Below are 18,827 nucleotides of genomic sequence, written 5' to 3' on the forward strand. Positions count from 1 at the left end.
CAACGATGGTGCGTAGGACAAAGATCTGGTCTAGACATCCCCGGCCACTTCTAGATCCGGCCTGTTCCTCTCTCAGTATCTTGTCAATGGAGCGTCTTGTACGCTGTAGTAGGACTCGACAAAAGATCTTACCTGTAACTGACAGGAGATTAATACCTCTCCAATTTCCACAAACCGATAGATCACCCTTCTTTGGCAGTTTTACTATTATCCCTCTTTTCCAAGCTTCTGGTACCGTTTCTTCGTACCAGACTTGGTTAAAGAGTGTTATTAGACCTCTGGCAGTTGCTACTGGGTCTACTTTCAGCATGTCAGCTGTTACTCTATCTTCACCTGGGGCTCTGTTTGCCTTCGTTTCTTTTATGGCATTTACAATCTCCTGAAGTGTGATAGGACCACGTTTCATCTCTATGTTAAACCCCATATCCTCGATGGTCGCTTCGGACTAGGGGGGAGGTCTGTTTAATGTTTCTCTGAAGTGTTCTGCCCATCTGTCCAACTGGTCTTTTCCCTCCATGAGTACTTTCCCGTTCTTGTCTTTTACTGCTGCGGCCCTGTTTTTGAGATCTCCTGATAGCTGTTTAGTGATTTTATACACGGTCCTAGTATCACCCTTCTCTGCTGCTTGTTGTGCCTCAGTTGCTAAGCTATCCATATACACACGTTTGTCTCTTCTGGCACTTCTTTTCACTTCTTTGTTCTTTGCTTGGTAGGTCTTGGCTGCTGCAGCCCTCTGTCTCTCGCTTCCATTCAACATGTGTTGCTTAGCTGCCTTCCTTTCTTGTACCAGGTTCCAAGTGGTCTCTGATAGCCACTCCTTCCTCTCTCGTTTACGGTATCCTAGTACTGCCTTACTGGTATCTGTAAAGACTTTGTGTATATCCTCACATCTGGCATTTATGTCATCAACCGGTATGTCCTCGAGTACCTGAAACCTATTCTTGAGCTCCACGGTGAACTGTTCCTTTGCCGCTAGGTCTTTGAGCTTCCCAGAGTCGAAGAGTGGATCATTCTTGACCTTGCTTGCCTTCCTAAGTTTCAGTTGTAGTTTGCACAACATCAGGTGGTGATCGCTGCTTGCATCAGCACCTCTAATGGCCTTGACGTCTCTCAAGGTTAAGGACTTCCTCCACTTTCGGTTGATACATATGTGATCAATCTGGTTACTCGTTCTCCCATCTGGGGATACCCAAGACAGCTTGTGGATGTTCTTGTGCTTAAAGATTGTGCCCCCGATGACAAGACCATTCTCCATGCATACATCTACCAGTCTTTGACCATTGTCGTTCCTCTCACCGACACCTTCTTTTCCCATGCAGGCTTCGTAACCTACATTCTCTGTACCGACTTTGGCGTTGAAATCCCCCATCAGGATGAGAATGTCGTGCCGTGGAGTTTGGTCTATCTGGTCCTGAAGGCTGCTGTAGAAGAGATCTTTGTCCTCTTCCGTTGCCTGTTCGGTTGGCGCGTAACATTGAATAATGGTTGTCTTAATGTATCTTGAATAAAACCTCGCTCTTATAATACGCGGACTAACTGGTTCCCATCCTAGCAGGCTTTTCCTTGCCTCTTTGTCCATGATAATGCCTACGCCTTCCTGGTGTTGACCATCTGTCTTACCTGAGTAACAGACTGTTTGACCTGAGTTGAGCGTTATCATGCCTGAGTCTGTCCATCTCATTTCGCTTACACCAAGGATACTCAACCTGTACCTCTCCATCTCTTTTACGACTTGTAGTGTTTTGCCTGTCTCGTACATGGTTCGCACATTCCAGGCTGCAATTCTAAGTGGTTGTTGGGGTGTTGCCAAGGACTCCCTCAGAACGGAAACTTCCTCTCGGCTTTCATTTCCACTCGTCATGTGGGGTTCTGCCCCAGTCATCAGTTCCACGCCCGAAGAAGAATAACTTTCTAAGTTCGTCAGCGTTTCAGTAGCACTGCAACTTTCACGTGGCGGGATGCTGACCCAGCGCACAACCTTCTCTCTTTCACATCCGGGCTTGGGACACCGGCAACGGCGGAGTTGGATCCTCCATTTGGCGACTACCCAATTTCCACCCCCTCATTCGAGGTTACAGAGTAGGAACTTGCCACCTACCCCAGGACAAGGAAATTGGTACATTCGGGCCCTCACACCACGACAAGGCTGGAGGATCGGGAGCCGATGTTTGGGCTCCCAGTGAGGGATATAATCCATATAGTGTAACGCTAATTTGCAGGACTTGTCTGTGCGTTGTAAAAGACAAAGAACTTTCTCGGTGTGGCTAAGGTTTAAAGTCATATAATTACCACAACGTACAGTAGAAGTACAGTGACTTTCCTAGCTTGTGCAATTGAACACATCATAGAGTGAAGTTTTAAAAAAAAAAGAATATCCACCAAATTCAAATTCTGGTAGACATTCATAAAACACTTTATACTTTATCAATTTCCTGGTGAGGCCACAAACATGTGTTTTATGCCATCAAATATTCTTATACTTATGTTCAAACATGGATTATATATTGCAGCCAATGCTTACACACAATGTAGGCTGTGTTTGGACTTGGAGATCATGTTTATCACCACCTCAGGAATCTATCTCTGGTAAAATCTGGAGTTATCGATTTTAAAAGTACCTACATGTAGAATAGACATCCAAGTAAGATTCTCCTTTTGGCTGTTAACATGTTTTTTTTTTATTGTACTTTAGGTAACAAATTACATGTAGTAGCAAAAACACTGTCTGCATGGGATTATGTATAATAGATGTGCAATCCGAAATACATGTACGATTTCTTTCAAAATCTGAAATGCTACATTAATATTGTATGTCTTTCAGAATCACGAGTCTGTGATTAGTGTCACTGTCAAGACGTATCCAAACGTATGGCGGTGTTTCTTCATGGTAACTTTGGGTATATGTCGAGAGCATTACGAGTGGCACATTTGTGTTGATTCAATCTTGTATAACACTGAGGGAGTATTACCAAATCTTCTCCTTTGCTCTCTACATATCAAGACATTGTTTGCAAATTTGTAGAGGCATTTTCTTGTCCCTGATGCTGAGGCCTGTCAGATATCTCCATCATCACTCTAACTCTGTCAGTCGTTATCAGAATTTTCTTCATCGCTGTCGTCTTGGTCCGAGAGATCTTGCTGACTGTCATCAGTGGTTCCACTTCCGAAAGAATCCTCATCAGAGGTTATCTCCAGGCCCTCGTACATGCTTGTATCCCCCGGACTCCTCTGGATCATCCTTGCTGCCAGGCAGTCTACGCTATTCCCAGATTTGAAGTGTGCCAGGGGAGGAATCAGCCTGCGCTTAAAGGCCTTGTCTGTAATAAACAGCCAGGAGTCTGCATCTGTCTGGTACTGGTGGACATTAATCCAGCGCTGCGTCGGTCGTCCAAATATGCGGTCATGTTCGATGTGTGCAGTGATGAGATACAGGCTTCCGTCGTGCTTCATCAGGGTTGAAGCGAGGAAGGCAAAAGTCTCGCCGTTCCCAGACCGCTTCCATACGCCGTCGGCGGGGTCGTACATTTCTACACAAATGGGGTCAGAAGAAACAGCCGATGGTTGATGACTGTCCATACAGAAAATGCGCCCCTGACACGTGACAACCCGAGGACGCACTGGTGGAAACAACATGTCCGCTATCTTACTCCACTTGTTCTCTGGGGTACTGAAAGCTGTAGCAACCCTTCCTTACTTATAACATAGATGCTGTCATCCAGAGTCACAGTACAGAATTGTAGGAATCCGCTCATGGGGTGAGGGATAGGTGGCATGGACGTCCACTCATCAGTGCTGGGGTCGTATCTCTCTGCTGTTCCCTTGGTGTTATCACCACCAATAGCATAGATGTAGCCCTTCAGATGCACCAGACCACACCTGGGGAAGAATAGGAAACAATAGACCAAATCAAACCACACACACATGTACTGCTTTTGTCATAGATACACAAGGGTGCCTGAGTATTCATACAATCCTTACAGAAAACATCAGTCCTTACAGAAAACATACCACCCTTACAGAAAACATGCGATCCTTACGGAATTTTAACTCCACTACTAAAAAAAGGAGGAAACAAACAATTCTTACAGAAAACAATTATGATCCTTGCTAATTCCACGTGATTAAAGAAATTAGTAAGGATTATGTTTCTTATAAGTGGATGGAATATTTTCCATAACGATCATCTTGTTTTTCTGTAAGGGTCATAATTATGTTTCTTAGTAGTGGATGGCATGAACTTCATAAGGATCATACATTTCTTAGTAGCGGACCGTTTAGATTCCGTAATGATTGTTTGTTCTCTGTAAGGATCATATGTTTTCTGTAAGGATTGTAATATGAATGCTTACTGCAGGCATCCCTGATACAGGGAATTTTGCTCACAAACTGTGCACGTCTGTAAACAACAGATTGGTTCAAATGACATTCCCAAAATTCTGCCAGTTCTTACATCCTTCCTCGTCCCCCACCATCCAGTTATTATAAAATGAGTTTGAATTGGACAGTTCTTGAAGCTTTTCATCATACTGCTGTCAGTCGTTTTGTTACTTGTGTTAAATCTGGCTGGACAGACAACTGCATTTTCAAGCTAAGCTGCAAATGCTGCAAGTTTGCTCCTGCAATTATTGTAGTACTAATTAAGCCCTCACCTCTTCCTGATACAGGGAAAGTTATTCTAATGTCCATTCCAGCTCTATGAATTTGTTTTTAAAAAATTCCAATGTTCCCTGCATCTCTATAAACTTGAGAATTGCCTATCATACATTATAAATTAAATCACATGAAATATTGTGCACATATAGTTTTGCATCTTTCCTACAACTGTTTAATTTTTTTTCAATTTCAGGGCCTTTCTCATTTATCCAGATACAACCTGAAATAAAGTATGCACCTGAACTTTGGCAACAACCTTTTGGATTTAAAAATGTATAGTTTAAAAAGTGCGTACTTAAATTGAGAAAACATTGTAATGTGCAAGAGAAAGACGTACCCAACTCTGGCTGAAATCATCTCACACCTTGGTTCCCAGGTGTGTAAGAGTTGGTTGTACTGGTAGAATGCCTTCTGCCTGCTAACCTTCTTGCTGCCCCTAACACCCCCTGCCAGGTACAGATCATCAGGAGTGGATGTCAGAGAGAAACTGCCCAGGTTCCTGGGCATATTGATTACATCCAGCCCACCTGTGGAGGGGTTGTAGCAAGGAGCAGACCACTGGGAATAAGAATCATCCATTAAATCATCTTGTACCTCTATTGGCACTTCTGGTACAATCTGCATCTCCGTTCGCACCTGACCTAGTCGCTGGGTTGTGCTTTTGCTGAAAACTAACTCGCCGTCTGTCGATGGGCGCCTACTCTTGATTTCGGCATGCTTTTCTGAGCTAATAAGCGAACGGCGGAATGATTTGCACAGAGCAGGAAGGTGTTTCAAGCGCTCATCTTGGTTGAATTCGATCCATCTTAGAGCGGCTACAACGACGTCGTCTTCTGAGGTGGTCATCAGATCATCGCTGTCAAGCAGGGACCGGAGCTGGAGCAGTGACAGCTGGAGGAAGGAGGGCTGTAGTGCCACCTGGTTGAACCTGGGGCAGTTAGATGTGCAATGGTTTAATGCACTGCTCGATCTCACTGTGAATGAAATGTTCAGACTATGTACAATGTATATGATGCACAAAATGAACTGGTGGGTGTACTACTAAGTATCAGCTACGAAAGAACAAGAAATAGTCATACGTTCAAATACCATATTTATCAAAGTGAAAATAGAATTGTAGTGTTCTAAATCAATTTTCCTTAGAACTATCATAGAGAGGGTCTCATTGCCACTAAAAACTGTAGGAGCAATTCCTTGAAGTAGATTATTAAACTTTAATTTAAAGAGCATTTCCATTGCTAATGTTAGGAGTTATAGGTCATTCGGTGTGTTAAAAAAATACATGTAACCAGCTGCTGCTGTGCCGCATGCTTGCGAAGCTGGTGTCTTACATCAAAGGGTGTGTGGGTATGTGGTTATACTGGCTACATTGATATAGATATAGAATTGATTTTCTTTCTAAATTAGTGTTGTTTTGTCAAATGTCAAAATTTAATTTTGTACATTTATCCATCATCATATACAGGGCACTTCATTCCTTGAGTATTAAGCAGGCCAAAAATATTCTAACTGGATACTATGTGACTCCACTACCTAGCCAAAATATTGCTATTGTCTGCAGGTTTTCCCAAGGTAGGTCAGGAATCAGCATGATGGTAAAATTTGGCCCTAAAATTTCCAGACTTCTATGTGGGGATATTTTTTAGAGCACGAACATGTTCCATCTGATGTGACCGCGCACGAATCGAACAGAACAGGCGTTCTATTTGGGGTCATCCGCAGTCACCCGGAGATTGTTACAGTAAACACGCAGAAAATGCCCTTGTTTTCCTGGGTGCCGTGCGTCAGAAGTAAAACTAACAATTTTACAAATATAAACATATATTTGGCAAGCTTAGTTTTGCTGCCGCTTAGATTTGGATTTTTGTCAAATTTAGGACCAATCTAAATATGGTATTTGTTTTTGGGTCCACCAAACACCCTTTCTAAATCAACCAACCAGGCACATTTCAGAAAACATTGAGACAAAACTGTGCAGCACACTTATAGGTCAAGATTTGACGTGTACACACTGCTAGTTTTCGTTTAATATCTAGGAGGCACATGCGAGGGGTTACTTTTCTAACTATCATGATCTGTTGGAAGATGTTACAGTTACTGTCAGGTTCCCCGGAGCGCGCGCGGGGAGCCCCGGTAACCCGATACCCTACGTTCGAATGGAAACTTTGGGGCCAAATTTGACCATCATGCAGGAAAGACAACATTTTTCTTTAAGTAGGTCTAACTACCATAGGACTGACCTGGATGCAATGTACTTCTCACTGTTCTCCATTAGTTGACCACAGTCCCCCAGCATGTCAGCATACATCAGGGCATCCACACAGTTTGACATGTCCAGATGATCTGCCATGTATTTTGCTGCCCTCTGGCATACAAAGTCCACCTAGAAGCAGAAAATATGGTTAAAACCTACCATTCTTCACTTATCAGTGTACTACACAAAGGCTTCTTTACATTCGTAGAACTTTTAACAAAATCAACTCAAAGTCAAAGTAAACAGCCTAAAGATGGCATCTCTAAAATATATCACAAAAGCTGCATGGACCTGGGCACTGTAGCAGCACTGTAGCAGCATTTCAGAAACTTAACAAGCGTCAAGCTTAGGCAAGCTTGCATAACTGAGTCCAGGAACAAAGCAAGAGTTATAAAGGCTGCCTGGAAAGAGTACGAAAAAAGAATCCGTAACGTTACCTATCAACCCTATCAACAGAAACACAACATTTTTCCAGGTCTCACCTGTAATAGTCTGGCTGCAGACATCACAGCCTGGACCTGGTCTGGCTCTGTCTGAAGGTAGCCGGTGTAGGCGTAGTCCAGAATGGTTGCCATGGCTACCCCACTCACATCCTGAATGAGGACCCTTTCCTGTTTGGCCTCCTTGTAGCCACTGGTGAACATGGTACGGAAGTAGCGACTGCACGATGCCAGGACAGCACGATGGCAGGGAAAACTGTGGAGGAAGATATATTTTTGTTTGATAACAAGCCCACGGGTAAACTCACTTCATAGGCCCTGTGAGAATGTAGTCATGTGCCACCAACTGTGCCCCACTGTTAACAAACAGGAACGGACTAGCATGTCTGCACTCTCGGACTTAACTCAGCTTATCTCAAAATGGTAAGCTCGTGCAGTTTTCACCAATATCTATATCTATATTTGCAAAAATAATTATGACCTCCGGCCCACCTCACCTCCTCCCTACACCTCCAGAACCACGTCAGTCAGCTCTGCCCCCTCCCCCACCTCCAGAACCACGTCAGTCAGCTCTGCCCCCCTCCCCCATCTCACCTCCTCCCTTCCACCTCCAGAACCACGTCAGTCAGCTCTGCCCCCCTCCCCTATCTCACCTCCTCCCTTCCACCTCCAGAACCACGTCAGTCAGCTCTGCCCCCCTCCCCACCTCACCTCTTCCCTTCCACCTCCAGAACCACGTCAGTCAGCTCTGCCCCCCTCCCCCACCTCACCTCCTCCCTTCCACCTCACCTCCTCCCTTCCACCTCCAGAACCACGTCAGTCAGCTCTGCCCCCCTCCCCCATCTCACCTCCTCCCTTACCCTTCCACCTCCAGAACCACGTCAGTCAGCTCTGCCCCCCTCCCCAACTCACCCCCTCCCTTCCACCTCCAGAACCACGTCAGTCAGCTCTGCCCCCCTCCCCACCTCACCTCCTCCCTTCCACCTCCAGAACCACGTCAATCAGCTCTGCCCCCCTCCCCACCTCACCTCCTCCCTTCTACCTCCAGAACCACGTCAGTCAGCTCTGCCCCCCTCCCCTCCCCACCTCACCTCTTCCCTTCCACCTCCAGAACCACGTCAGTCAGCTCTGCCTGCTCCCGCATTTCGTTCAGTTCTGTCAGAACATTGTTACCGTGCTGTTCGTGCGTTGCGTACATATCTGCCACTGTCAGAGGGCGGGCCCAGAGTGAAGAAATCGCCTCACTTGTTGCTACTACTTGTTCCAACACAAACCAAAATTTTTGTTCAAACTTTGACCTCTGACCTATCTTGATACCTGACAATACACAACATGAGGAGGTCAAGAGGCCTAACGTTACGTATAAAACTTTTCTGGTACTTGGAATGTGCATGCACCCCAAGACAAATCAAAGTTTAATAACCTTCGGTACTCAAACAACAGGAGCTATAACTTGAGATCCATTTGCATCGACCTCATCTTGACTTTGTCTTGTTCCTTATATTTGTCTGCAGCTCCTTGTATATGAGCGAGGCTATTAGCGAAGAAGACATATTCTGGGTAAATGTTAATTCATGTATTGCAAGAACATTTAGTATAAGGTTGAGGAACTGTCCATATTTAAACTGAGTGCACCTGCAATTCGCCATATCGACAGACTGACAGTAAGTGATATTATTCGGGATATAAATTCGAAGGTTGTAGGTGAGACCCACAATGCATTGTACCTAGTTTGCTGACTTTTGACCTTTGCGGTGGCGGGAAGTAACTTTGGAACCATATTTTCTGCTTTTATTTCTGTCCGTTCTACTTCCATCCCCAGAAAAGTGTAAGTGTAATTATGATACTACATGTCTAACTGATGAACCTTACTGATGAACATGTTTATCTGACAAAACATCGCTATTATATAGCGCAAATTACGTTAAAACTGCCCTTGGGGAGGGGGGTGTCTCTGCACATAATCAGAACTTTAATACCATATGTACCCCGGTACCAACTTACCATATGTACCAACGTTACCAAGGACTATGTAATGTCCTTGGCTAGACCAGAGATTTCCCTACCTTTGCCTTCCTGTGCTGACCTGGGTGGCTGGCATTTCTTTTGGCTTTTCTACGCTGTTTTTGTTAGGTGCATTAGGGACATAATAGGAAGTTGGAATCGTGAAAGGTCGTCGCTTTTCATTAGTGCCTGAAGTGCCTAGTATATACGTAGTCACTCACTCACTCACTGCCCTCTTGTCTATAACGGGGGCCACCCTAAGATGTCTCCTGCCTTTACGCACTCGAACTCACGGCGCTCCGTCACTAGTTGCCAAAGAGTGGTCAAGTTTTGATCAATGAATTTTTAACACATTCATCTAGAGACCATACTTGAATGAGGAAGGCATCCATACTGTTCATGAACCCTTCACCCTCCGCGTTACAACTGGCAAACACCGAGGACGTTATCGTGGATATAAATTCCGATTTTGAGCTGCGTTAAACAGTGCGCCCTAACTTGCCCCGCTTTTGGAATTTGCTCTCTTCGGAAGCTGGTGACCAATTTAGACAAACGTAAATAAAAATTCTAATCTTATGATATATTAGCTTTCTTTTGACAGTAGAATTGTGATTGTGTGTGCTTCTTGTCTCTTGCGAGGAGGGCTAAATCTTTCACAATCCAGGTCGTGTTTTCGTGTTTTCATGGGTAATGGGCGAAATGCACTGAATGCGGCGGCCCGACTCACAAAATCATTACGAAAAACGACAACGCCAAAATCACAAAGAAACTCTGTGTACGTATTGGAAAACATAGTCGACATCACTCTGTGGAGTTTCATTTTTATAGACGGTACAAATCATTTGTTAGACTTAGAGTAACAAATTTTTTGGGCGTTCGCTCGTCTGCCACCTGCGGGGCCACACTCCCTGGGGAAAACAATGGCAGTGATGCTTATGTTGTTTTTTCTATGGCCGTTCTTCTACTCAATAAACATTTGAAGACCAATATTTGTAGTGTTTTGTGAAGCTTTATTTCTTATGTGTATGGCAGTTGTGTGGCTGTTTTTTACTGGTTGTTTATTCATGGACACGAGCCACCAATACCCAGTAACAGTTGACCACAGTGATTCGGCGCTACCAACATTATTGTGAAAATTCTGTCTTCCAAAAAAAAGGGAAGTGAATATGTGTAAAAAAATTTTAATAAAAAAAAAGCTGCTTGTTTGGACTTGGTTTATTTACCTTTCTAATCATCATAGTCAGTGGCAACAAACACGGCGTACTTATGCATAATAAGATCAGCAAAAAATCCGGGCATCTTAGGGCAGGGGGCATCTTAGGGCGGCCCCCGTTATCTCAAATGCTATTGACCTCAATATAGATGAATGCAAAGATATGAGGGTCTGCTGCTCTTTTCCATAAGGCTTAGGCAGCCTATTTTCATTTCCCGCAATTCGTAGGGAAAACCATCTTAGCTACATAATTTGTAGCGAGGAGACCAAATTTAATGTCCGCACTACAATTGTTTAATGTCAACAATTTTCCTTCTGTCTGTTAGACAATGGACGACGGTCAGTCAAAGGACGATAGTCACACCACGGAAGTCAGTGAGACAGTGGATGAGAAAGTGGACGGTGGACTAGAGTGTGACGACTCTGACTGGTATCCAGCCACTTTCCTGCAGCGGTTACTGGACTTCAGGTCGGAGGGTCACCTGTTGGATGTAACGCTGTGTGCGGAAGGGAAGGAGATCCCCTGTCACCGCCTGGTCCTGTCTGCCTTTGCTGAGTACTTCCATGCCATGTTCCGCGGAGGCCACAGTGAGAGTAAGAAGGACAAGATAGAGATAGGAGGGGTGAGTGCAGAGGCACTGCAACAGCTGGTGGACTATGCCTACACATCCAAAATCACCGTCACCACTGATAATGTCCAGTCACTGTATGAGGCTGCTAATATGCTGCAGGTAAAGTCTGTTGAGGACAGGTGTGAACAGTTTCTCACAGACAAGTTGAGTCCTGAGACATGTTTGGAAAGCTGGGTACTGGCAGACAAGGTGTCATGCAAACGATTGTTAGAGAAGGCAAAATTCCATGCTTTAAAAAATTTTGAACAAGTCTGCATGACCGAGGAGTTCCTTGAGCTACCTGTAGACATTCTAAAGGCATATCTCTCAGATAGTGGCCTTCATACTAAGAAAGAAGAACAAGTGTTGGAAGTGATCATGCGTTGGGCAGGACATGATCTTCAACAGAGACAAATACATGTCAAGGCGCTCCTTGAGTGTGTTTGTTTCTCACATGTGGACCAAGACTATCTGAAGGACATTCTGAAGAAAGACAGAACATTGTCAAGCATTCCTGGAGTCAAGGAACTGATACAGGATCAGTCTATGCACGCTAGGCCTCGTCATATCCATCAAGAGGAAATTCTTGTTCTAGGTGGCATCAAACATGTCATGCAACCAGAGGAAGAGGATAACAAGGACATATACAGACTTAGCCTCAACTGTGATTGTGTTGACATTTCTCCATTGCCAGAATTTCTTTTGGAAAGCGACGGATATGAAGCTTGTGTTGTTAACAATGATGTTGTTATAACAGTGGCTCAGTCATTTTCTGAATGCAAAGTATGGCAGTGTTCACTTAATTCTTTTACTCAGCTGGGAAATCTTGTTAGGAAAGAGAGACAATTCAATAGTGTTGTAGCTTTACACGGACAGGTGTATGTTCTTGGCGGTATTACCTTACCCAATTGGGAACCAGTATATGATGTTGAGGTGTACAGTGAAACGACTGATAGTTGGAATCTGGTAGCACCATTGTCATTACAAGGGGGAGTAAGGGACTTTGGCATAACCACCTGTTCTAAAAAGATCTTCGTATTCGGTGGTAAAACTGGACAGTGTACTCAGTTGGACTACTGTCATATCACAGATGCTGTTCAATGTTATGACCCTTCTTTAAATGTGTGGACTTTTGTTTCATCACTACCAAATCCAATGCATGGTGTGATGGCATGTACAGTTAACTGTAAGATATATTTGGTTGGAGGACAGTTACCACATGTTCTGTGCTATGATCCTCAGCAAGAATGCTATGTGAGAATGACTGGCCGACTAGCCCCATGGTGTGCATGTGGTGCCACTGTGTGTGGCTCTGACGTCTACATCATTGGTGGCTGTGACAGAAAGTATTCACTCAGTGAAACTGATGATGATGATTATGACTCCCATACTGCAGTCCAATGTTATAATGTGCCGAGTGATACCATGATCTTACTGAAGAAATTCCCACACCCAATCTCTGAGCACGTCAGTGTAACAATACCAAAACTATAAGCTAGAGTTAAGTGTTAACACAGAGCTAGATTTTACTTACGTTTCATGGTCGTAGCCGGGTTCTACCCAAGATTTTATGTTAGTGGTATTATGGCAAAGTAGTAGAGCGTTCAGTTGGGTGGTCTTTTAACAGTGAGGAGATTTTGAAAATACAGTAATAGGGTAAAAAGTTGCCATTCTAAGGTTACTCACGACAAAAGTGGACATTTAACACCATATGTAATGAGAACCTGGATTTTTAGGGTCGGTTTGGAGGATCATATCAATATGTATTTCATATTTGATCAGACATTGCTACACAAGTAAATACTTGGTAGCAAAGTATCACTATGCTAGTTGAAAAGTAGCGCAGTGGTCCTTGTGTAGCGTGGTGGTCGCAAATTATAGTGTGATTGACCAACATGCTAAATGTATACTAGCTAGAATCCTTGGTAGACTTGAAGTTGCGCTGGCAATGATGTTTAGGGTAGCATGTTTAACCCTTTTGAGATATCATTTAATTGAAAAAAATCCACAGATATAATAGTAGTAGTCCCTTTTCATATGCAATTTGATTATTGATTGTCTTTGGAATTTTTTATGGACCTATACTCACAGATTTGAGCATTTCTGATAGAATGTACAAGGGGACTTGATATATTGCGGTAATTCAATGAGGACTATTGATAGAAAACATAGTAAGTTGCTTTTAGTAAGAACTTGATTTAACCAATGATATCATTATAATATCGTTCTCACTTATGGTTGTTTAGTATGTCATCTTCCTTGGAACACCCCTGCACAATTGGTTTAAACACCTTCCTGGCCGTCACTATGGTAACGGTGTGTACCTCATTGGTTTGTATTTATCTTCATCAGATATCCTTCAGCTCACAATGTAATAAAGAACAAGAAGGTGCTTCCCGAGACAAACAAAAGTCTGCATAACTTTTATGATTACCGTTTTTCTCTTCTCGTTCAAATATTGACCATGTCTGTTCAAGCTGTTATCGGGATAAAAAGTCTCAGACAAGTCGTTTTACACATATGGTTGATTGACATGCAAAGAATTTTGTACACAATAGCAGGATGTTCATGGCATTTTGAAGACCGTTATAAACCTCCCACCAACCTATGACTGAGCTATCTCAAGTGTTTGCACACATAAAGGCAAAGCCGAACAAGAGTTCGTAGACCTCAGGCCTGCATGTATTGTTTTGGATTATGCTGATACGTTGTGTGCTATCAGGTCTGTTGTTAAGGTGGGTGGGTATGGTGTTGATTGTGTCTGTGTCTGAATTTACTTGAATTTACCTGAATGTACCTGAACTGCAGAGACTCCGTGGCCTGTTTCTGCAGTCAGGAGCTTGAAGGCTGGTAGCCCTCTGTCGCTCCTCTGACGATTTCGGCCTCTATGTGTTTGTTTGTCTGTTTGTCTGGATAATTGTACATAACTAGGCATAGATTATGCAAATGTACAAACTTTCCTTATTAATTATGCAAATTAGCTGTCGATTTGCATAATTAGAATTCCATCATGTAAGTCTTCCCTTTGGCTATCTACATACCAAAAATCATGACGATCCGTCAACACGTTTATATTTTCTCATGTGCATAATTAATTTGCCTTGATATTTCTCTCTTTCTCCTGTATATATGTGATAAGTTTGAAAGTCCTATCATGAAATGAAGTGGATTATAAACTTTCCTAATTAATTATGCAAATTAGCTGCTGATTTGCATAATTAGTATTCCATTATGTACATTGTTACCTGGGCTATCTACATACCAAAAATCATGACGATTCATCAACACATTCTCGAGTTATTCTCGTCCAAAGTTTGAAAGGAAATCGGCGACTGCAGTTCTAAAGAAGCTGCTAGGGGGTCCAAACTTACAGCACTTACTCTCTGCCCCAATGGCTATCTACCACTAAAAAATCACAACCAAAGCATGTCTTATATATAATATATATATAATATAAAAGATTGAGGTTCTGCTGCAGTACCTTAGCAAGCCGCTAGGGGACCCATTATCGAACTTGACCTTCAATTTCCCGACCCCTACCCACCTACCAAATATCATCGGGATCCATCCAAGGCTTCTCGAGTTATGCTGTTAACACACAGACACACAGACCCACAAGCCCAAAACATAACCTTAGCCATTTTGGCAAAGGTAACCAATACAACACCGATATATTATCTGGCAGGAGCTGAAGCATCATCTGGCAGCAGCAGCATCTGGCACAAACAGGGGATACAAAGTAACCCAATACATTGGAGGTGACCTACATGTAGGCCCCTGCTAACCAGATGACCGTCACCTGTTTTCACAACCAAGTAGATATTAGGGGGATGCCCCAACCACACGAAAACAGGATCAACCTATACAGTATCAAGTTCAAGCACTAGGAGGCCCAAAATCAAACCTGACCACCAGGACACCACCAACAATTCATGTACCAAAAAGCAACACAATGGCACCTTGCGTTCCGGAGATACAGCGCACGCCTCGTGCCCACACAAAAGGTAACCTGGAATGTCAAGTTCAAGCACCAAGGGCGCCAAAATCAAAATTGAGAATTATTCAGCCACCGCCGACACATGTGCCAAATATCATCGCGCCCGCACCAACCGTTCAGAAGATATAACTCCGGAAAACCCCCTCCCGGACACGAAATTCGACCTGCCGCGTCAAGTTCAAACGCGACAGGGCCCAAAGTCAATCCTAGGCAACAGGCAACAACCCCCCACCCATGCACCAAAAATCGTTGCAATCCCGCGTATCGTTCCGGACACACAGCGCCAAAAGTGCCCAAAAAACACAAAAAATGCCACCTGCAATGTCAAGTTCAAGTGCCAGGAGGCCCAAAATCACACCTGAGTGTCAGGCTACCACCCCCAACCCACGTACCAAAAATCGTTGTGCTCGCACCATCCGTTCTCGAGATACAGCGCCCTAAATCCCCAGCTTCCAAAAGTTCCAACGCCCGTGAAAACCATACCTGCATACATGCAGGTAAAAAGGAACACGGTTAAAGTTCTAGTAGTGCTGTGCACTACCAACAAGTTTTTACACGGTCTCTCTTATCGTTCTGCTCCCGACAGGTCACTGTGTACAAAATAAACCTGACGGCTTATATCTCTGGCTTTGAGCATTGAACTGTTTTGAACATTTTGACTTTTGAAATATGTTTTCCACATGCTAACGTTATAGAAACTACCACAGCTGGACGTTCAATTGGGACCAGTGCAATGTTGGGTTATACGTGTACATTGTACTTTTTTTATCAATTACGGTATACTGCTTTAGACAAACAGCATTACATCAATAGTTCAAATCAACTGATTCTGGTCGGACCTAAAACTGGACACATTGCAATTGGGTACAAAAACGCTTGAAAGCCTTTTTTTATATATATTTGATTTAAAAAAATACCTAGCAAAACTATGCAAAAATCAATTTGCATATGTGCATGTGCCTAGGAAAGTCTACAATACCTGTATGAAAATAAGTGTCCTTGTCATGGAGCTTATAAAAGTTAAGATGAAAATGGTCTGTAACACGTTTTAGTTACTTAAGCTTTAATGATTCACGGCCGTTGATTATTGCCAGTTAACTCAAATTTACATCTTCAAATACTAGTATAACATGATAAATGTAGTCAATGCTTGTAAATAGTGTCTTTGCAGTGCCTGCCACTCGCCATCCTCTTCTATCCTCTATAGTAAATCAACTCCATGTTAGTAGCCACAGATTCTGTGCTTTCTTGCTGTTTCTGTGCTGCGGAAAGGCTTGCACAATATGGGGGGGGGGGGGGCTAGCTCTGATTCCCATTCAGTAGATTTCTAGCGAGGGCAACGCCCATGAAGTCCGCTCGTTCAAATGCAGAGTAACTAATTAACACTAAACTGGTGGCACGCGAGGGGCAGGGAGGAATATTTCACACCTATTGTCCGTCGATTACTGGCTGTTAAATACCGTCAATACATTACAAAGGAAATCTTTGTAGAGGCTCCTTTAGTTTACAGCATGTATTTTGTGAGCTGGTCCCTTTCAATGCCGGTAATATAGAATAGAAGGAAGGACTGAAAAAAAAAACAATACGACTTGAGTACATAGCGTTATATTTGACAATTTACTGCAGCCGTTGCGCACGGGTCATCAGATTCAGAGATCTTTTTACCTACTACGGTTACAAGATTCAGTGACTTGTAGAAGTACAGTAGAACTACGTGATGTTTTTATTTTATGTTTTACAAAATAACAACGATGGATAATGTCACATTATCCCAAAACTCAATATCGTCGTTACCGACTGTGGTTGTCTGGGATGTTTGTGGTTCTTCTACAGCATGAATAAATTATCGTGTTTACATAGCTAGGTGACGGACGTATTCAAATTCTGGAAGTGGTTTTGCATCACATAGAAGCAACCTTTCAAACATGTGAACGTCTTTGTCAAAGTTACAAGTGTGTTGTCAGCTACTTTTGCATAATTACAAGAAGATTAACAAATGAAATAAACAAAATGAAGCAGAATGACCGATTATATGGTGCGTGATTTACGCTGACTGTATTATATGTAACAGAACGGATCTTATTTTCGAAGATAGAACCTCCTTGACATGACGAAGCATATGCAGCAAAACATATCGCGGTGTAACTTTGTGTAGTATATGCAACATGAGTCACTCAGTTCTAAACTGAGTACGTTGTATCAAGGTCTTCGGCCGTGCTATATGTAACCAAGGAGGTGTTTTTTTAATCTCCTTGATGTAACTTAAAAATGTAACGTTTATAGTTTATGTTTGGACAGTGACAATTATAAAGGTGTTATTGGCGCTTAGCAAAGATTTTTGTATAATGACTAGTCATGATTTTTTTACAGGATCGTTGACAAATATGTTTTTTTGCTTGTTATTACCGATTTCTATGTCTCCCGCCATGACCGGTGAACCAAAGACTCGGGATGCGCTGTTAGGTGACTGTCCTGGAAAATGCGTTCGATGTCTTCTCTCGCTGATTGTCTGTAATTTGGGGCGTCACAATGCGCCATAAAATCCTCATCCAGGACAAGTTTAGATTTGATTTCCCTCCATTTTAGTACGCGGCCCTTCCTGGAGAGCTTGATCTTGTTGGGAAATGTTGGGTCAACTCGACAAATCTCACCTTCGTCGGGATCCGTTCCTTCACGTAGCGACCGCTCCATTAGCGCGAGCGTAGCACCATTGAAAGTGTAAAACTTCATTTCTACAGTCCCGAGGCGTTTTGATCATCAAACTTTCAAAGTTGAGTATTTTCAAGCTGATCTATCTAGACATACGGAAGAAACTCAAAATAGCAACTCAAATGTGCTTGGGTTGAGCTTAGGACATTTACATGAAACTAGGGGCGCTACAAGGGGTGCGATTAGCCCGTAACTGGGCTGCCATTGGCTGATTGTCGACTGCGGTCAGTGACCTGCTAGCAGCCATCTGATTGGTCCTCGCTAGAAACCGCCAGATATGTACTGCATGTGAAATAGTGTACACGGGGGGGGGGGCGGGGGGGGGGTGACCTCCGACACGTATTTCTGAAAACGTGGAGAATGACTGGCAAGAACATGGGGGTGGGGGGTGGGGTGGGGTACGTCATCGTCTGTCACTCGCACGGTTGCTTAAGTAATAAGTATGTGGACCCCCAGAGCATGCTGCAATGCCCTGCCCTGTACTTCATCCCAAAGAGCATGGTGTTCTTGAGCCACAGGCCACTGATGAGGCTTTCGGGGTTGTAAGGCCCAATAAGCTTTTTTTTTATCCAAAAGTTCCATTTCGGCTGCGCTCATCGGGTCCGCAAGCTTTGGCCTACTATCCCTTCCCCTCCTTTAAATTCTTCCGCTTCGCTTCAAGGCATTCACGTGAATGCGCAAAACGGCGATCAGTTATGATCTCTGCTGGGTAGGCCTTCTCCTTTAGATAACGGGCAATGAACCGATGCTTGCTGGTTAAACTGTCTGGCTCATATTCTTCGCCACTATCCTTGCGTATGGCTAAGAAGAATCTTCCCAGCAGCTCATTCAAGTCTTCTACCGACAAGTTCTCCGGCCTCCTCTCTTCTCCATTTGCCTACAGGAACAACACGAAGTGACTAATGTCGGCCTCTGTCGAATCCTCTTCGTGTTGAAGTTCTTTTCC

General features: G+C 43.5%; 3 protein-coding genes across 3 annotated transcripts; 1 reads left to right on the forward strand and 2 right to left on the reverse strand.

Moving 5' to 3' along the window:
* Positions 1-445: 445 nt before the first annotated feature.
* Positions 446-1,861, reverse strand: LOC118432309 (craniofacial development protein 2-like). The gene has a single exon (XM_035843849.1). The coding sequence runs from the start codon at positions 1,859-1,861 to the stop codon at positions 446-448; it is 1,416 nt and encodes a 471-aa protein (XP_035699742.1).
* Positions 1,862-2,682: 821 nt separating this feature from the next.
* On the reverse strand, positions 2,683-8,673 carry LOC118431415 (kelch repeat and BTB domain-containing protein 2-like). Its single transcript, XM_035842635.1, has 5 exons — positions 8,439-8,673; positions 7,390-7,603; positions 6,894-7,036; positions 4,991-5,581; positions 2,683-3,876 (listed from the first exon to the last, which is right to left on the reverse strand). Exons 1-5 carry the CDS (start codon positions 8,543-8,545, stop codon positions 3,639-3,641), a joined length of 1,293 nt encoding a protein of 430 aa, XP_035698528.1. The 5' UTR covers positions 8,546-8,673; the 3' UTR covers positions 2,683-3,638.
* A 358-nt stretch (positions 8,674-9,031) lies between these two features.
* LOC118431400 (kelch-like protein 24) lies at positions 9,032-13,586 on the forward strand. Its single transcript, XM_035842598.1, has 2 exons — positions 9,032-9,175; positions 10,891-13,586. The coding sequence occupies exon 2, from the start codon at positions 10,894-10,896 to the stop codon at positions 12,667-12,669; it is 1,776 nt and encodes a 591-aa protein (XP_035698491.1). The 5' UTR covers positions 9,032-9,175; positions 10,891-10,893; the 3' UTR covers positions 12,670-13,586.
* The last annotated feature ends 5,241 nt before the right edge of the window (positions 13,587-18,827 follow it).

Source organism: Branchiostoma floridae, chromosome 15 (genome assembly GCF_000003815.2).
Source record: "Branchiostoma floridae strain S238N-H82 chromosome 15, Bfl_VNyyK, whole genome shotgun sequence".
NCBI lineage: Eukaryota > Metazoa > Chordata > Leptocardii > Amphioxiformes > Branchiostomatidae > Branchiostoma > Branchiostoma floridae.